The following is a 19,441-nucleotide window of genomic DNA, read 5'->3' as shown; positions in this document are numbered from 1 at the left end:
GAACTGCAGGGCTCTGAACGCTTCTGGGTGACAGAAGCACTAAAGCAGAGGTGGACAGCACCCAGAAAATGGGACGTTATTGGTTTTGTCCGGTCTCCCGTGCTGACAGACGCACATGACTGCCTCAAGTCCTCCTACCAGTCCTTCTCATACAGCATCACTGAAGAACAGGCTGATCAGAATCTCTCAAGACTTGAGCTACCCACACCATGTCAAAACAAGGAGAAATGTTATGGATGAACTGGAAATGCCTCAATATACTGGAAGGACAATTAGTAACATCATAAGGCATCTAAGACATTTGGACTATAAACAAACGCCATTTGCAGATGCGCAAACAGTGAGTTTCAGAGGCTCTGCCAGCTGGTGAAATGTTGGCTGTGATTTCTGAGAGGTGGAACAGTAAGAGCTGACTCAAGTGCTGTTCTTATTACAATCTTATAGGATTATCCAGCTTCACGAGATATACACTAGGAATTACTGTGGAGGGGATTACAGGTAGCATAAACCATGGGAACGGAGAGAATGAGAGCATTTGGGATTACAGGGAGGATAAGAACGAGCAGTTGAGAAGCCTGCAGCAGGCAGTAGCACAGCAGTTACCAGAGAAGCAGAGCTCCCAACCCGTCTCAAGCCAGCCCCAAGCTTTGCTTGGGAAGGAAGTAGAGCTGTTTACTGGTACAGAGCACCTCGATTTTTCCCAAGGCAGCACAACGCCATGCAGAGAGGGCATGTGTACCGCATAAAACGCCGGAGTGGTGGAAGTGGAGCTGTCGGTAGTGCAAACGGCATGTTCGGGGTTGCTTCTAGCTACTCCCCTGAAGCCCCAGAGTAACCTTGCTTGGTTTTGTTTGAGACATGTTTATTAGCAAGAGCGAAGGATGTGAAACAGGCTCAAAAGCAGATGAGAAATTTGCAATGTGAAATTGGGCAAAGGATCGGCATTTACCATGAACTCTGTTTAAAGAAGTGCTACACCCAGGCTGTGGAAAGTTTGCACAAGGAGAATTCCTCAGAGAGCGTACACTGGAAACAGGGTCAAGAGTTAACATCTGATGTAAACGGGCATTTCTGAGCCTGCAGTTGGCTGGGACCAGATCATGAGACTAAAAGCGTGACTTAAACCATATTTGGACCCAGATTTTTGGAAATTAAGAAAACCCCTGACATGAACAACGACCCCCAGCTCCCCAAGAACACCCTGCACACCATCAATAAGGCAATACTTACACGAACACTATCTTCACATTTCTTTATACCATTACCTAGGGAACGTTTGCAGCTACAGATGGAAGGAAGGCAGGGCGTTCTCCCTGGAGCCAATCCCTTAGTCGGGAACAGGAGGGAGCACTCGCTTGCACCCAGCGATACACGGCAGCAGTACGGCTGCACCCAGCACTCACAAGTTCAGGAAGAAAGGAAAAACAAGCTGGCGTCCAGAGTTCACAATGGAAATCAAATGTTAAAACAACAATTTACAGGCAAGCAAAACAAGGGCAGTTTGGGCAGGGTTTTCTGGCGGCTGTGAGTTTCCCAAACAGTCCTCCATGGCCGCTGTTGGGGCATTCGAATGAGCAATGATTTGAGAGAGCAGGCTGGGTGGAAGGAGCAAGAGGAATGGTGCATCCATGGCATTTCTGAGGTGATGGCAGAGTTGTGGTTGTCCAGAGCGCTTTTACAATTGAAACAGTCTTCACTGAAAAGTTACCATTTACGGAAACAACTAAAACAACAGAAGAGTACAGGCTAAACCCTGAGTCCCTGAGTACTAGCAATATAAACACTGGCCCTTTTGGAAGAGCAAATGATGACATCATCCATACATCGCACCCTTCCTGTGTAAACAGGAGTGCCAACGTGAGAAGACATGCTTTGTAAACCATGTGTCCGGTTGGTTACAGCTTTTCTGTGTAGTTTTTGAGCGCTGCAGAGAAGATCAATGAGGCCAAAAGCACTTCTTAGGATCAGACTTGGGAGGTTTCAGGCACTTCCCTAGCTTCTCACAGCCTGGAGGAGACCAATTCTGTTAAAAACAAACAAAAAATATATAGAAAGATGATTCATATCAAGTATCTGCTAAGCCCTAACCAACCCTTTTTGATTCTCGCAAAGATGCTCTTATGTCCTGCTTGAAAAATGAAACTCCTCTTGCAGCTAATGGTCCTGGGCTCACCAACTTCCCAACTCCAAACGCTATTCAAAAAAAGCTTTAGGAAAGACTGCAAATCCTTCTGCAGCATATGATTCCCTTTTCTGGGATACAGGGGTCTCTCCTGTGCAAATGCAGTCTGCTAGAATTCTGGTGACGTTCCTCTCTTTCCTGTGGTAGCATGGAGCAACCAGGCCATGAGGTTTTGGTGAAATCCCCAATTTTCCTGGGATCCAGAAAAGCATTATCATTCTTAGCACTAAGATAGCCATGCACTTTCTTGAGAACAAGCAAAAAGCAACAGAAGGCCAAGGGTGTGAGAGAGATAAGAATGCCTGTATTTTAAGGAGCATTTTGATGGATGAATTCATGAACAGATGGAGTAGGAGGCATTTAAAAGACAACTCCTCCAGTGCATGCAGACCAAAACTATTTGCCTCCCTTGTTTCCATGTTTCTCGAACTACCTTTCTCCAGTATGTGTACAACAGAGAAGCGACGTCAGCAAGGAAACCCACTGCAAACCTCAGTTTCCAAAGGGATTAACGACAGAAGAAATTTGGATAAAAGAACTTTTTCAATTTCGTTGGGGTTATGTCATTTAAAATTTGGGACTGCGGTAATGTGAATGGCAGGTTACAATCCCCATTCTGCCTTCAGAAATCGTTTGCGTTCATTCTTTGTCCCTCCCTCTCTCAAGGTCTATCCATCCATGGGAGATTCCTGCTGTAGCCTATTAAAGGTCAGTTCAGCTCTGACCTATTGCCTTTCATTTTATTTATTTTTATCCTTCAAGTCATTTACATTTTCTTGGAATTAAATTCCTATAGAGTAAAAGAAAAGCTTAATTCCAGAAAAAATGCCGGAGCAGGTTTCTATTCCATACAGCTGACAACAGATGGCAGTGAGACACCAGCTATCTCTGCAGAAGGAGCAGACCACAGAGGGGAGCTTTGGCAGACAGCACCTCACTGCACGAAGGGCTCCAGACAGTTTAAGAACAATTAATGCTGTTTTCTAAATTCGTTTCTCAATTTTAAAATGCACAACCACCACTGGAAATTTCAGATGCCTGACCACTCTGTAGAAGCAACAGAAATCCAAAGAAACAAATGAAATATTTGTTCTTTTGAAAAAAACAAATTGTATCTGCTTCAGTCTCGCGGTCCAAGTCGGCTTTCCTGGATCTGTAAGTGCCGAGAGCCCTGAGGACACCATGTGTGCTGCAAATCAAACACGCAGTCAGGCCAGCACAGCTCCACTGCATGGAGCAATTTCTCCCACACTTCCACAGGAGGAAAACATAGCAGAACTGGCTCCGCGGGAGCTTCATCTACACTGCTGGTGGGATACACCACAGATGGGCCAGCAAACACTTCCCCTGCTCAGGAGGGCTGATGCTGCTGCGCTTACATCAATCCCAATACTGCAGTAGCTACAAAACCATCCATCTGCTTCGCTTATGGATAAGTAAAGACAATGCTTCTCCTCAGAAAGGATATTAAACGCCCAGATCAAATAAATGGATGACAGAATTTAGAAGACAGTATTGGGCATAATATTAGTAGGTGATATTTATCTCCCAGCATCCTCCAAACACAGATTTAGGGCCCAGTCAACCCCAGCAATACTATCACTCCAAAAAGATTTGGTTATCTTCATCTCTGGTCTCAAAAGGCAATAATTTGGTGCCTGTTTGTTTTAGTTTTGTGACTGTGTAATTAGCCTGTTAGGAGTTTACATAGAATAGAAAACTCGTAATGTAAAAAAGTTTCCTGCTGGGATCTGAACATTTCTCCTGGGATTAGAATACCCCCCAGCCCTCCGGGGAGGGCTTCCTGCCTCAGACAGCCTGAATGATCTGGTTTGAGCTTGGCCAAGCACTGGAGCAGTCATTAGCTGCCTCTGCTTATAGACTGGGCAGGCATAACTGGACTTGGCCAAGCCCTGGACATTGCCATAGCGAAAGCAGAAGCAGCAGCCCATGGTCCGCAAAACTTCTACTGAACCGAGGTAGAACGAGGCATGCTCAGGGAGAAGACTGACTCTCAGTAACCCCAAGGAGAGGGCTGGGGTACGGGACCAAGTATGGGACCTCCAGTCCAACACTTTTTCCATTATGCAACCCAAAGACACGGGATGTTGACAAACAAGGATACCAGATGTTTTCACAGCACCTAAACACACTGCACTAGGGTAGCTGCAGAACAGCGGAGTATGCCTACAATTTATGAACTAGCTTTGGAGCTGGAATTAGCACAGAAGAAATGCCTTTCCAGTGAAGGTCTCTGGCAGCAGCCAGGCGCTGGGGAGAGTGCCTGAACCCAAAAGGTCCCAGAGGAGCACGGAACAGTGTTTATTAAGGGAAAAGTTGAATAATGAAAGAAAACAACACAGAAACAATGGTCCTTCAAATCTTTTTCCTACTTAACATCCAAAAATAAAAAGATGTGACAAAGCTAAAAAAGATCTTTGCCTTCTTATTAAGGAGACACAGCTCCACATTTTGTACTTTTCTGTCTGGCTGGAGACAGACCCTAAGCAGCAGGTACTGACTGTTTGTTTCAGAAGATTATTTCAGCGTCAGAGAGATTTTGCCTGTTACTATTTTGTGTCAGTCTACAGGCACATCCCCTTAGACTACACACACTCCTGTCATCTGACAACTTTACCTCCAACAAACCATCCAGTTTCTTTCCCAGGTTCTCAACAAACCAAGCAGCATTTGACAGGAAAGCCAAGCTGTAACTTTCCAACATGCAATTTGAAACAGAAAACAGAGTTGAAAATGTTTGTCATGTTTCAAGCTATAAAGACTTTGGAAAAGTCAGGCACGGGTGGAATTGGAGGAGACCGAGCAAGACCAAAGATACGCTCACACATCACTGAAGAAGAGCCACTGTCCCAGTCCCACCACTCAAAGCACAGAGAACTTTTGAGATTTGCAGAAGGGGATTAGAAAGGAGAAGAAGGATCTACAGCTGTAGATACTGCTGTATCTCTAAGGAAGGAAGCCACAGAGTTCATCACAGCATGTTGGTAGACCTAACCCCACTCACTTTGTACGAGCCTTCCTATGCTGCTGCGTTCCACAGGTAACAAACAGCCCTCTCCTCTGTGGAACAGCCAGACAGCCCTTCAAACGGGCAAGCGCGAATCTCTTCTCCATCCCTTCCCAGTATTAGGTGACATTTTTAAGCCTTTACAAAATATATTTTAAGCTAAGGATTCTCAAATGTATTTATGCTTTAGCCACTCACCATGACGGCCTTGTCGCACACGTTAAGCTGTGGCTCCCCTGGCACCATGGTCACTTTGTGCTGCTGGACAACGACAGATATTCGCTCCATAGCCCTTTGGTATTCATCGCTGGCAAAACTAGAACGTGAAAATAATACAGACGTTGTTAGTGGGGCTTCATACACGGCATCATTACAGTGTCCATATCACTAAGCTAGGTCAGAAGACTTTTCCTGGGCCATAGCAAAGGAGAAGAGTACATAAACATGCAGTTGACACTAATTGCCCACAGGTCCATAGGGGAATGAAACATCTGGGCTGAGAGAGTCCAGCCTGGCTGGGCCTGGAGGCTGCAGGTCTGAGATGCTCTGCTTAGGGCAGCAAGGATGGCAGATGGCTTGCCCTCCCCAGCAAAGAAGCACATGGCTCCTGGCAGATCATCTCAGCACGGGGCTTCAGCTTTCAAAACTGCTAGTCCCAGTGGCCCCAAATGTGCCGCTTCGTAGTCGGGCAGATATGCCGCAAGCTCGTGTTGATTCCCAAGGGGGATCTTGTTGGCAAAGATGGCATGTACAAAGAAGGGTGCTTCTGGGGTTGCCCTCGAGCTGTGCCTTAAATGATTATCAAGGGAGGCTTCCTAGACACAGGACAAACACCTTGCCAGACACGTTAGTACATAAACAAGTTTGCCGAGGCGATCCTTCCAGCGTGTCACCCAAGAGGTGACCCAGCTCTCTGCGCGTTCATCCTCCACTCCTTCAAGTGCTTTTCTGAACACGCGCATCACGCAGAGGCATTTATTGTAGGGAATCCAAGGTAATGTCAATACTTTGTTTTTCAAGAGTGTTCTCAAGCTAAGGGTTTCAAATACAACCGTTGGCTAGCAAAACTTCACAATCACCAAGTAAGACGAACTAATATTATGCAAACAGGAAGATGGAGAAGAAGAATAGAAGTGACTTGTCCAAGACAAGAATACCTCCTCCATTTCGCAACATCCACCCTGGGGTTCTGCCCCATCTACATTCTTCCATTACAGCTTTATTATTCCAAGCTGGGACCCATCTGTCATGCTCCAAGCCCTCATACAGGGTTATAAATTACCAGATTTTTATCCATCCGATTACTCCAATAGGTACTTGTTTAAGTGGTTCAGGGTGTACTTCACTAATACTTCAAGTATTTCTAAAATGGAGGATTACTACCGAATGATCTCATTTTGTCCATCACGTTAAGAGTCACTTATAAAACAGAGAGCGGCAAATTGCTTCTGAAGATAAAAGAAACAATGCAGCTTAGTCCTGACCTCAGGCTCCCTCTGCTTACAGTCCAAGCTGGCCACCAGCCCCACACTCCAGCTAATTTCCTCCTTTGAAAAACAATCACATTTCGAAGCCCAGTAATGTGCCAACAGTTTCCAGTAAACCCTATAAATATCACATCTCGGAAACCATCCAGAGAGAAGCTGATTGTGGGGATGGGCCTGAGCTTTGCTGATAGAGAACCGGAAGGGAATTTGAAATGACAAGCTCGAGCAAACTAATCTGTGGCTCTCACACCCAGCTAGCTGTATCCTGGTGGAGCAGCTATCACCGGGACCGGCTGTGTGATCTGTACGGACCACCCTGAAATTCAGACTATTCTTGCAAAGCTCCCGAATTTGCTTGCTCCTCTCCCCACGCATCCCACCTTAGCTCTCACAGCAGCCGGCTGCTTACTCCTGCGCTGCCCCAAAGACTCTGCTGAAAGCAGCAGGAAAGGCAGAAGTTTGGGAGCTGCCAAAGCCCATCTCTGACTCACACCCTGATGAGGACACTCAAGGCAGCAATCACTTGGCTTTGAGTGTTGCATCCCGGTGGCACAATGGCCTTTCAGTTTGGCGAGATTTTATCTGGAAGCCTTCTGGTCACATTTCAAGCCACAGGATTGCCAGCCCGGCAGCATGCTTGAAAAAAAATCAAAACAGATTTTTAAAAGAGGCAGAGAGGGTTTAAAGCTAACCTGTGTTGACACGCAGAGGACAGCGAACACGGGAGAGCCTGCACACGGAGAGAAAACGCTGCAGAGACAAACACACTGAGGGAGTCTGCCTAAAACCGCAGGCGAGTACCAGGGATGCACACAGCATGTCGGACATCTGAGCTGGAGACTGGATGAAACGGGGGAGCCAGGGACATTTTAAAGCCTACATACTCTAGTGATGGAAACGGAGGTGAAACACAGTTTAGGGAGACACGTGTATTTCAGTGTTTTAGATTTCTAATGCACTTATTGTGCCAGGATTTGAAAGCTCTTCCAAACCCGAGCTAATCACACTTCATTAAGATCCTCGTATGAAGGATTAATATGAATTAATACATATTTTAATCAATTGCTAGAGTCTAACAGATACTCTAGATATCAAATCATTTAATACCTCCTACTGCTGCTCTTGTAACTATCTAATGTGGTTTTTTCTTGTGTCATCTCTCCAGCATTGAAGATCATCTTTTGGAAGTGGACCCATAAGATAAAATGTTGCTGCTAACTAATTAAGCTCCACAGCATCTTTGCAAATATTTAAGTGCTAAAGAGATAGCTCAATTTCATCCATCGAAACGGCTTTTCGTACATAGGATTCCAAATTAGCTATAATCTGGACAGACCAGTGGAAAACACAGCTGCGGTCTGGATGAAAGATAAACAATATGTTGTCACGACTGCTGCTTTTTGCTCCAAATATGCCAGTCCTGTTGCAATGAAAAAAAATCTTTTTGCTATAATCTTAACTACTGCATTTATCCATGGCATTGTTGCTCATTAGCAACCTACGACATGTGAATGCCATGGTATAACAAAGTAGGCTCGAGTCATTTAAATCATCTTCTTGCTTTAATTCCCACGTTCGGGACACTCCGGGCTTTTTCAGCTAGCTCAGCAGTGACAGGAAATCTCGGCCTAACCTCAGCTCCTGGTGTTTTTGAACTGCTCTCCTCTGCAGCTTCTACACTTCTAGATTATTTCAGCATTTAGCATAGGCTGAATGACTTCCCCAAAGCACGGCAGAAACGGCTTGGCACATATAAAAGACTCACACTTCTCACATAAAAAAGACTCGCACTTCTCACATAAGTACAAAGCTGCCTAAAGCTAAAGAACATGTATAGATTATGCTCCAAGTCATACCGCTAACCTATAAACCTTGTCTCAGTAGGGCTTAACATGCTCTTAAGCTGGCTAAACCTGTTGACACTAGCTTAAAACATATCCGATTGCAGCTATCTTCCTTGTGTTGCAGTACACAATAGTGACGGGCCCTGAGTGCTGTAAGGTGTCATTCAATACTGGAAGATCACCACAGATCATCTTCAGATGCATCAGTTGAACACATGAACTATCTTGCTCATCCAGACGTGTGTCAGGTCTCCATGCATAGCAGGGGACTGCAATGCCTGCAGGATGGCACCAGCCCCGGGGCTGGCATTCACATGAAACTGGAGTCACCCACTCAGACAAAGCAGTGCAGGTTGGTTTTCCTGTCTTGGCCCCATGGAGATCCCCATTCCTCACTCTGATGAGCTCAGGTTTTGCTCAGACAGACCTGTTTAGCTCCACAAAGCACACCAAGACCCAATATCCATGCAGCGATTTGTAAAGTATTTACTGACTGCATATGGGGGGTTAAAACTGTCTCCAGCACTACGCAAGAAGTGCATTTTGAGACAAAAATCTACAAGAGAAGAGTGCCTTTAATCCGTACGTAAGACGGGGATAATTACTTCATGGTAATCAGTCTGAGCTGTTCACAGAGCTGGGAACCTCTCTTACTCTTACATGGAGTCCCATCATTTCCCTGAATGCGTATGCAGAACTGGGCTGCGAGGGCAGGGTTTGCTACATTCTCTGTTCCAAAAAAAATGGTATTATCTACACAGGTGTTTGGGCATTATTGTCTGCATGAAGATCCAAACCTTGCTGCCTCTGGGGCAAGCTGCATTTTGTATTCTAGTTCAACAATCCTGCAGAAGGAGAGCTGGGAATAGCACTAGAAGAATGAGGGGGTGAGCAGGTGGTGTTGTGAGGAGTTTGCTAAAAGAGATCCCCCAGCGTACATGAAATTATTCCACGCTCAGAATGAGGGAACGGAGTGGACAAAGTCCAGGGTCATTACACTAATTGACACTTTACCTCCAGGAAGTCTCTGGAGATCCAATCAGGGCTGGATTGCGAGCGCCGGGTCCCAGGCACAGGTGTGGCCTGTGCTTCCTTCATTTAGTGTAATTGTGCCTTGGCAATCTGTTCCCATCTCCTCCTTCGCCAAACAACTCCAGTGTAACCTGCTCTGCTATTAACCCCACCATGCCCTGCACTGAAATTCAGGTTTGGAAGAAGGAGGGTTTGTCTCACACGCTGCCTTCGGTGTTAAGAGCTCCGGTTTAATCTTGCAGTCGTCAGAGTCTTTCACCTCCAGGTCTGCTAGCATCCTGAGCTGTAAGGAGGAGGAGAGAGCGATTCTCTTCCATCGTAAATACACCCTCAAATAGATCAGAACCGGAGCAAATTAAAGAGCATTTTTTAAAATCTAGATCTTGATGTTTTATACCTCACCCATATACGGGCACAGCGCAGTATGTCTATCCTGGGAGCGACAGGACCATGTTATTATTGAGAGGAATGTCACAAAATGGGTATTATATAGTGTGCTTCATAGGAACCTGACAGCGGGCTCTTAATAGCAGCGTTCAGATTTATAGTGTGTTTTACCAGACGCACATGAAGTTATGGGAAGAGCATAAAACTTGGCTAATGTTTTGTATATTTTACTTCCTTTTCCACTGGAATTATTTTAATTAAAAACATTATTTTTAATTGCGAAATACACCCAGATTCAGGTAATTCGATTTTATCTGTTATCAGGCTGCTCAGCACTGTAGTATCCAAGTCTTGATCTTGTCCTATTCAGTCTTCCTCAGTTCCTCTCTCCTATTATCAAGGTTATCTGCAATTTAAAGACTGCACAATACATGAGGCAGACAACAGCTTTGGGGCTCTGCTGCTGAAACATGGCAACTTGCAATTACTGGAAAGATCCACAGGGCCAAAGGAAAACAAAAAAGGAATCAAACAGAAGAACGCTGGGCTGCTCATACCCCAATTCACCTCTCTGGTCCAGCAGCATCTGCGGGCCCCCAGACGGGGCATGTGGCCAGTTAGCCACATGAATACTTGGAGTACTGATGATGCCTCTCACCTGTGTGGATTCTCTAACGGTGTCCACAGCTTTCCTTGCAGCAAGATGTGATCCTGCTGATCCTCTACCTGGTCACTCATTTTCATGGAAGTTGTAACTCCCCGGCTTCAAGAATCCTGCCTTTCTGCTGGATTTCATTGCAAGCCACCACAGCGTTCAGCTGGCAGAGGGGATAAAGGCAGAGCGACTACGTAAAGCCTTAGTCTCTGCGTGAACAGGCGACAAGGAAGATAATGACTATCCATCTGATCCTCCGCTAGTTGCTCCAGTGGTATTTCTGAATCGTAATTTAAGCAATGTGTCCTTCAGGCTACTCTCTGGGGCTGTAGCACTGCCTGGACCCGTCTCTGAAGATGTCCATTTCAAACTGCATTTTGCGTTTTTGAAACTGGTTCATATGGCTTTTTACTTCGATATTCCTTTTTATATAGCATCACTCTAGTCTAGACAGTTACTCATCAAAATACCTGCAGGCTGTTGGTCTGCCACGATTAAGGAGAAGTTACAGATGATGTGCCACAATGCAGAGCGCTGATCCCGGGACTGGGCAAAGAGCAGCTATCGAACGAGACGAGTTTGCCTCCGATCTTAGGCTAGCGACTCTCCTCCACAGACATTATTTTACTTCAGCCCTCTTCCCTCCAGAGCTGGCTGCGTACTGACTGTCACGCCTGGCTTGCATGCTTCTGACAACCTTTCTGCGTCCAGCCCCTGCGTGGTTGATGCTGGATGTTTTTCACTGGCATCACTGAGGCTCTTACAGCTCTCCACAGTTTCCATAGCTTTAATTTTCCTCAATGCCACCTCCCCTGTGGCAGCAGCTAATTCACCCCTGCAATGCAGCTAGTGCCATTTCCTTCTTTTTCAAGAAGCTGAGGAGTCAGCATCTCCCCTGGGCAAGGTTCTGGCTCTTTGTTGTACACATTTTCTTCCCCCGTTTTGCGTCGCCTTCTCTCTTTTCCCCACAGAGAGGTTTCTGCCCTGATCAGTAAGGTGAGACCGGCAACTTTTCCATCAGGTCCTTTCCCCTTTAGCTTCCCTTCAGGATCTTCTTCCATTCTTTTCTGGCTCCATAACCAGTGCAATTACCTCTCTGATGATTTCCTGGATTTTCCATCTGCTTGAAATAGGCACTTGTGAGCTCTCTTGTTAATTAATGTGTTTGAAAATCATTATGTTCATCAACCAAGCCTTATCACTTCCATTTTTTCCACACTAGTAAAAACTATTGCCCTAAGTAAAACACAGGTATTTTGACGTTCAAATTGTAGTAAACTCTGTTTTGAACAGAGGCTAATTGCTCAAAGCAGAATCGCTACTAACCTGGAGTAATAACAACACATGAGCATGCTGTACTTACTTGTTACTAAGGCTTTGCGCCTCTGGCTCAAACTGACAGAATTTCAGAGATTTCTGTTATAAATTCTTTTTGCAGCTTTGGTGTCTGACTCAAAACACTCTCTCTACTTCAGTTTGCATTGGGTATTTTGTTAACTGTATTTTAAGCTGTGCCACCTTTTGCTATATATTATTACTTGTGTTCTTCCTGACTGGCAATGAAGTATTTTAGTAAAGGCGTGTATTAACAGTAATCTGTGACTTGGGTAATAAAACTGACAACTGGTTGCGAAGATGTTACCAACAGATAATTTTACTGCATTTGTCACATACGGTTTGAATGGAGAAACAAGTACCCTATGTGGTACTTAGCGGACACACAATACCCCAAACACAACAGAATTTAGTAAAGAAAAAAGCCTATCAGATCTTGTAGTTCTGCATTCTGATAAATTTGGTGACAAAGGCACCCCACAGTTTGAGTGTTTTTATACAAAGCAAAAGCCCCTAGTAATTGCATCTAGGGAGGAAACAAAATACTGCTTAGACTTACAGAAATGCTTCTGCTTTGTGTGCTGCCTAATACAGAGTCTTATTTATATTTTAAAGTTGAGAGCTATAAAAAAGAGGTATCTTCTATCCCACAGCCTACGCAGATCTAATCAATCTCTTGGGTGACAAAGACACAAACGGTTCACTTCTTACTACACAAGGACCAGATAACACGGTAACTCTTACTTATATAAGTGCAGTTACATTACCATTTTTGGCAACCAACGAAAGATTATTTACCAGTAACCACACTTCTTTGAAATATATTGCCCATATACACCCTGGTATTGCAGGTGTTCTTATTACAAGCACCTCTCCAGATGCCAATTTTGCCTCATCAGTACCTGCAGGCGTGTTCATGCCCTGCCTCATCCTGCAGCCATATAAATATCGAGCTTGTCCTATGGTGCCAAGCTTCTCTCAGTGCTGGGACCCCCGAGTCCTGCAGTTCTCAGGAGAGTCCTCCTCTTTCCAGGAGAGAGGGGGATAAGAGCTTGGTAGTGAATGTCCTAGTGCTGAGCGTGTCAGTCCTGAAGGTCAACTACAGGACATGGATCTTGCTCCATCCAGCCCATTGATGTGATGATGTAAATATGCCATCACCTGGGCAAGCTCAGGCAGTGTGAGAACTCGTAACACGCATTTGGCACTGCTATGAATCCCAGCTAAGAAAATGCAAAGTCTGTGAGGTTCTTGGATTGCCGGGGTGAAGTTCCAGTCCAGACTGAGAGACATCAGTAATTATCTTTCAAGGTGAAGGAGGCAAATGCAACTGTGTCTCTTGGCAGAGGCTGGGGTGCAGGAGGCGGTCCAGCCAAAAACAGAGGGGCAAAAGCAGGAAGGAACAGTCACACCCCTGTTGGGAGGGTCTCTTCCTAGAGTCAGACATGCGGAGGGATGCATGCACAGCCTTACATGAAGGGGAACATAAGTGCAGGGTGCCATATGGCTCAGAACTGCCAGATGTGTCCTCAACACGATGACAGGACCTGCCTGTAATTGCCTGACCAGTTTTTCCACCGCCTGAAAAGTGCTCCTATGGGAGATAAGCTTTTGCTGATATTGTTTCCAGGCAGGCTCCAGGAAATCCAGTGAACTGTGTCAGGAAGAGGAAGGACTTGTCCTGCTTCACCACAAAACCCAGGGAACTGAAAACTTTACATGCTGCCTCTAGATCTTGAAGGACTTGCATCTTCAGCGATCCCTTCAGCAGCCAGTTCTCCAACGCAGATTGAAAAGGCTAATCCCCGTGTTCCGAGGCGAACTGAAATCGTAGCCTTGAAAAAGTCTCTTAGTGTCATGCAGTACCTTGTGTCCACAATGTCACGACCCAAAGACATTTCAGATGAGACTGCCTGAACATCAGCACCCTGCAAGTCACGAGTGTTGCCACAGTTGACTGAGCTGACTGATTTCTAGGATGCCCTGGTTCTGAGATCCCCTAAGATCCTAGAGGGAGCCCAATATATAAGCAGTAAATCTCTCTGCAGGTGCATGTGACGCCTGGCCTTCATGCGCAGCAATGAAACCTCTTACTGGTGTTTTTGCATGTGATCCTACTCCAAACTAATGCAAATCAAGAGATACGACAGATAATGAAAATAATTTTAGGGAGAAGAAAGGGCTGCACTAAAATAAGGAATAAATGAAATAAAAAATGAACAAAAGCAGGCAGAGAGAACAGGACATCAGTGTGTCATGCTGCTCCTTCACAGCAGCAGCAGAACTAATAAAATCCAGTACAGATTTAACAAATTGAACTGGTAAAAGTAAATTACATAAAAGAGGGAAAGGTACCAATAAAACAGGGGTGCAACGCAAATTTTTCTAAATGCTTTGGCAACATACTGACGCACCAGAAGAGCCAAGCTGGTGAAAGAGCTGTACGATACACCCTGTTCCTCCAGGGCTGCAGGAGGATGAACAGAGGAGCGTGGCCAACATGGACTGCGAACACACACAAACCTCGGGCTGGAGCACAAGCGGTGCGAGCACACCCAGCATGTACAGACAGACAGATGCATGCTTGGAGGAGAATGCTGGATTCCCTTCTGAGAAACATTAGTGCTGGGAATCCCAACAGGCTGTCTGCCAAGGGGGATAATTAAGCTAAATAAAAATACACAACAGTAACAGCTCCACAAATGAGGATAATTTAATTACCACATTTGATATAGGAGACCCACTTCCCCGAGTTTTCCATTGTGACCAGAGAGGAGACAATAGCAACAGAACGTGCTGCAGAAAGGAAGATTCATTTACTAAGAAGAGACTTTCTATTAGGGTCTGCATATTAAACAACATCACAGCTTTCCATAACCATGTCATAATCTTGCCATAAAATTCAAGCAAAGCAACAGCTTGTGAGTGTCCAAAAATCAACGGAACTGTAGGAGAAATGATTGCAGATGTAGCACTGGACTTTATTTCAATGCTCAATCCATGGTGGTGGTAAGGAACATCTAAACAACAGGGAAGCAGGTGTCCTGCAAACACCTCTTGGGAAAGAGCTCCTCTCCCTCAAATTCAGAGGAAACACAAACAGTAGGCACACTACAGTTCACTTAATACTACCCATGTGTTTGATTTTTGGAAAAAGAGGTCATTTCTATCCACTCATCTTCCTAAAATAAAGTAGTTATTACAGGGCATAGTCTCATCCGGAATCCCAACCCGGATAGCGTAGTTTCACTGAGCTGAATTTAAAATACAAGAGCTGCAGATTTGCTTTACTCATTAGTGCTGAAACGCAATAGAAAGCGAGAGCTAACGTGCTGGGCTTCTGAACAGCTTTATACGCTGTGTAATGCACCTCTAGGGTGCTTGTCTGTTAAGTGAGGAGAGAAGTGAAAATATTTTTCCTCCCCTTCTCTCGAGTGAAAACACTTAGTGGACAGCACAGGCTCAGTTCTTTTGAAAGTAATGGAATGAGTGTATCCACTCAATTATTTAAAACAGTTGAGTAATTGCAGTCCTGTCAGCTCAGAAAACATCTCTCTGTTAAAGCTGCTGCACAAAACCATTTCTGTGCAGGCGGTCACAGTAGCACTAGTTTTCTCTTTCTTTATTTCCACATTCTCCAAGTTGGAGCTACTGGTGAGGGCTGAGGCTGCATGCCCCCGTTTGAAGCTAGTTTTGCCGCAGGGTAAAACTCAGTCAGTAGAAGGAAGGTGGGAGGGAGGTGGGGACACCTTGGGAGCTTTTTTGGAGGTGGCAGGTTTATATGCGGGCTGTGCTGGCTGATGACTACAGAAATCCTTACAGAAATCTCTCAGGGCATGGTGTGTGCCGGAGATAAATGTTAAAATAGTAGGCTTATAGGAAAATGGATTTGGACAGCCAGGAGTGTCCAAGGAGGGAACAGGATTGGGCAGAAAGTCCACTTGCTAAAGACCCTCTGGAGAAGCTCCTTTAGCAGGGGCTAGGAGATTGGAAGGTTACCACGTTTGCCTTCCACAGATTCCAATGCACAGAGGAAAAACACCGCAGAGTATGCAAAGACCACTAGACATTTCTTCCCTAGCCCAAAACCACAAAGAGAATCACAGCTCCAATGCACACGCTCACAAGCGCCACTGCTTTATTCCACGACTGCCCTGCACTCAGTCCCGTCCTGTCCAAAAGCGTGCGTTTTGCCTCCTCCGTCAGGGATTGTAGGACACAGAACAAGAACCACCAGACTGACGAGTCTAGCCATGGACATGTGCACATCCATCTAGCTTGACCATTTGAAAACCAAGGTTTGTTCCTTCCTCTTTACTACTCTCACCAGTAATGGCTTTCTGGGACAGTTTTCAAGCAGATTGCAAGAAGCAGCTACCAAGGCAAATGAATTATATAAAGCACACACTGACAGTGCTGAATTTTCACATCTTCGTTAACTGGCTCACCTTAATGGGTACTTCTCTCCAGGGTCCCTCCCCAGGTGGAAAAGCAGCGGCAGGGTAGTGTGCTCGTCCTGTGTATGTGTTGTCACTCCAGAGACATTCTGCCCAGGACAGAAATCAATGCCCTGCAGTGAACAGGAGAGAGGTCATCAAGGGTGAAGCAGGGGAGGGAGCAAAATTTTAGCTGATGCCACTTTCTTCAGCATCTTGTTCCAATATACCCACAAAACCCATAATTATTTTAAACTGAGGGTCCACTTCAGTCTGCAAAATGGATTCTGATCTGATGGGGTAAAATAAGGTGACAATGTTGGCATTGTGCTGACATAAAAGCTGGAGCAGGCCTTACGTTTTTGCCTTATAAAAAAATATAATCTCTAGAAAATATTCATTAAAATGAAATGGCAAAACAAAAGACAGAGGAGAAACCATTTAATCATAAGAATTCTGCACGTGGAAAGGATCTTCTCTCTTGGATTTCTATGGCTTCGAAAAACACAGAGAGGATCGGATCACTTGGCAGTTCTGATCAAAAAGTAACAGTCCCAGAGGAAACATCCAGCCAAACCAAAGGGCATCACCCTCAGAGGCAACGGGCACCTGCTAGCCTCCCTGAATACTCAGCTTGCCAGCACCTGACACCAGACCTGAAGGATCTGTTTCACTGAAGAACAAAGCAAATCTGGTTAATTTTAAAGAAATGGGTCCATTTGTTGATCTGATTTATAGCGTCTCACCTGAGGCACTCACCTGGGAATGAGAGTGGGGCTGGAAGAAGTGTAGTAAGTCTGGAGACATTTCTGCCACTAACATTCAAGTCTAGGGGGTCAGAAGTCGGGGTTTCCCCAGCAGCAGCAGCGGGTATGGAGGGCACAAGTACTAGGACTCTCCCTTTGCTAGCAGCAACGGGTTAAAGTGCTTGCTGGCCACCGCGGGACAGAGCGAGCTGCCTGCTCGCAAGTCCAGAGCGGCGAGCTCTCCGCATCTGCCTTTGCACGCCTTGCCAGGCTGCATCTCCCAAAGCCCAGCCGGTTATTAGCCAGGTGTCGAGCTCCCTAATCACCTAGGGCCTGGCCTGCAGTCTTGAGGGCTAACAGAACCCATTTAAGCCCTGGGAATAGCAAAAAATGCAAAGCACTAATTTCACTGAACAGCAAATAAAGCAGGGGGCCCCATAGACCAGCAAGGACTAGCACCAAATGGACTTGTTAAAGCTCGGTTTTACAATTCCAGCTAACACGCTGCGCTCCTTACAATACCTCAAAATGCCCCGAGACACGGACAGAGACATGGAGAGAAGGTAAATGGGAATATTTCAATAGAGGTGGGAAAGCAGCTGTAGCATTTGCTTATAAAACAAACAAACTGAAAAGGCTCTCTACAGATGTTGGTCGGATTTGATTGGCAAACAATTTTCTAAAAATATCCTGTGTTTTTAATGGACAGCTGGTCAGTGGAGCAGTTAATATTCTGCTTTTCAATAAAGCAAGAAGTTTAGAAGCCCATGAAATCCCATTTATCTGCACAGAGCTATAGATTCCTGAATCACTGACTGGAAAAATAAGAGAGTTGCTTGATAGGTTGTAGTGACCTACCAATAATGGACTTTAAATGGATACAAAAATGATTGACCTTTCCACCTTGTGATGCCACAGGCCTCTGAAACACACAGTGAAAAATAGATTTATTTTTTTTTCCCTCAAAAGGAACAGTTAATGAAAAGGTATCAAAGCCTACATAACATCCAAATTATAATTTGGATGCAAATCAAACAAGCAATTTAATTAAGAGCCTGTTAATTGGTACAATGCTCTTCGGCTGCAAATGCTTTAGTTTGAAAGAAGATTTTAGTCTCTTGGGTATTTGTTTATACATTGCTCTGTTTACATTTTATCTTTTGTTTCTTATAAAATCCTTGTAGCTGAGACTCCAGAACACGGCCCAGGCTACGACCCAAAGACTCCTAGGAAAGTGCGTGCTGCGACAACTTGCCTGATGCCACTAGCCAAGAGCTATCTGTCTTTCTAATCTAAGCACTCAATGCCCTCTTGAAGAGTAGTCTATTGAGGAAAAAATAAAATAAGCAAAAAAAAAAAAAATCAAGCATACCTTTTTACGACATTGATAAATAACTCTCTTAAAATATGGCTGAAACCACCCTTTAAATTTCTGAGGCCTTTCAACTTTATCTCCACAAATAAAATGGACTGTTATTATTTTTATGTACTGTGTGACTGCCAATATTCAACCTACAGAGAGAGCTTAAAATATTTTCTACCTGCTCATCAACAAATGAGCAAAAAATAAGAGGTAAAATTATATCCTCACACCCTGATCAAGGCATTGTCCAGCATCACAGTAAGTAATACACTACAGACAGAGGTAGAGGAGCCTGGTCTTTTGTCCCTTAACTTATCATCCACAACTCTATGTCATTTTTTTATTTGTAAGTCAAAGCGTTTTCAGTTGTCAGGATGGAAAGAGAAAAATCAGCTATACCAGTGAACTGAAAGTCTGGGATCCCCAAGTCTGGATTGCTTTTCTTTTCTGGAGCAAAACTAGTATAAATTAAATCTGCTTGAGATTTGAGAAGTATTTGAAGATGAGACAATCCACACTCCGGAGCATCTGGACAATGCCTCTGGTCGCTTGGAGAGCGTGCAAATTTGGTCACGTGTGGTACTGGAAGCTGGGGTGGAGGGACATGCCAAAACTCCTTGTGTATGTCTTTGATGGGAGAGAAGGAGCTGCCCTCCCGCTCTGCTACCCCAAGCAGGCTGCAGGACAATAAGCCTGGTGAGGAAGGGGACTCTCTTCTAGGCAATAATTTTAAATCATGTCACCATTTTGGATCGTTTCTTGCTCTTCGTTAAACTCTCCCCCCCCGCCCTTGTAAAAGCCTGAACTGACAACATGCCCCATGGACCCCAAGAACACTGCAGGCTTTAACAATAAATGCAAACGTGCCAGGTTCTCAGCTGGAGCAAAAGCCACATCATTCCAGGGCTGCAGAGGAGCTCTCCCCATTTACGCCGAGAAAGGGCCA

General features: G+C 45.0%; 1 protein-coding gene across 2 annotated transcripts in view; it reads right to left on the bottom strand.

Annotated features, from left to right (window-relative positions):
* Window positions 1-1,765: 1,765 nt before the first annotated feature.
* GALNS (galactosamine (N-acetyl)-6-sulfatase) overlaps window positions 1,766-19,441 on the bottom strand; it is a 46,206-nt gene continuing 28,530 nt past the window's right edge. For both annotated transcript variants that reach the window (XM_076348918.1, XM_076348919.1), the window contains 3 exons: window positions 16,399-16,520; window positions 5,409-5,526; window positions 1,766-2,023 (listed from right to left, as the gene is read on the bottom strand). In XM_076348918.1, the coding sequence (XP_076205033.1) occupies window positions 1,937-2,023; window positions 5,409-5,526; window positions 16,399-16,520 (327 nt within the window). In that variant the 3' untranslated portion in view covers window positions 1,766-1,936. The remainder of the gene's footprint in view (window positions 2,024-5,408; window positions 5,527-16,398; window positions 16,521-19,441) is intronic.

This window comes from Aptenodytes patagonicus, chromosome 11, assembly GCF_965638725.1.
Source record: "Aptenodytes patagonicus chromosome 11, bAptPat1.pri.cur, whole genome shotgun sequence".
Classification (NCBI taxonomy): Eukaryota; Metazoa; Chordata; class Aves; order Sphenisciformes; family Spheniscidae; genus Aptenodytes; species Aptenodytes patagonicus.
This window is presented reverse-complemented; position numbering and strand designations above follow the sequence as displayed.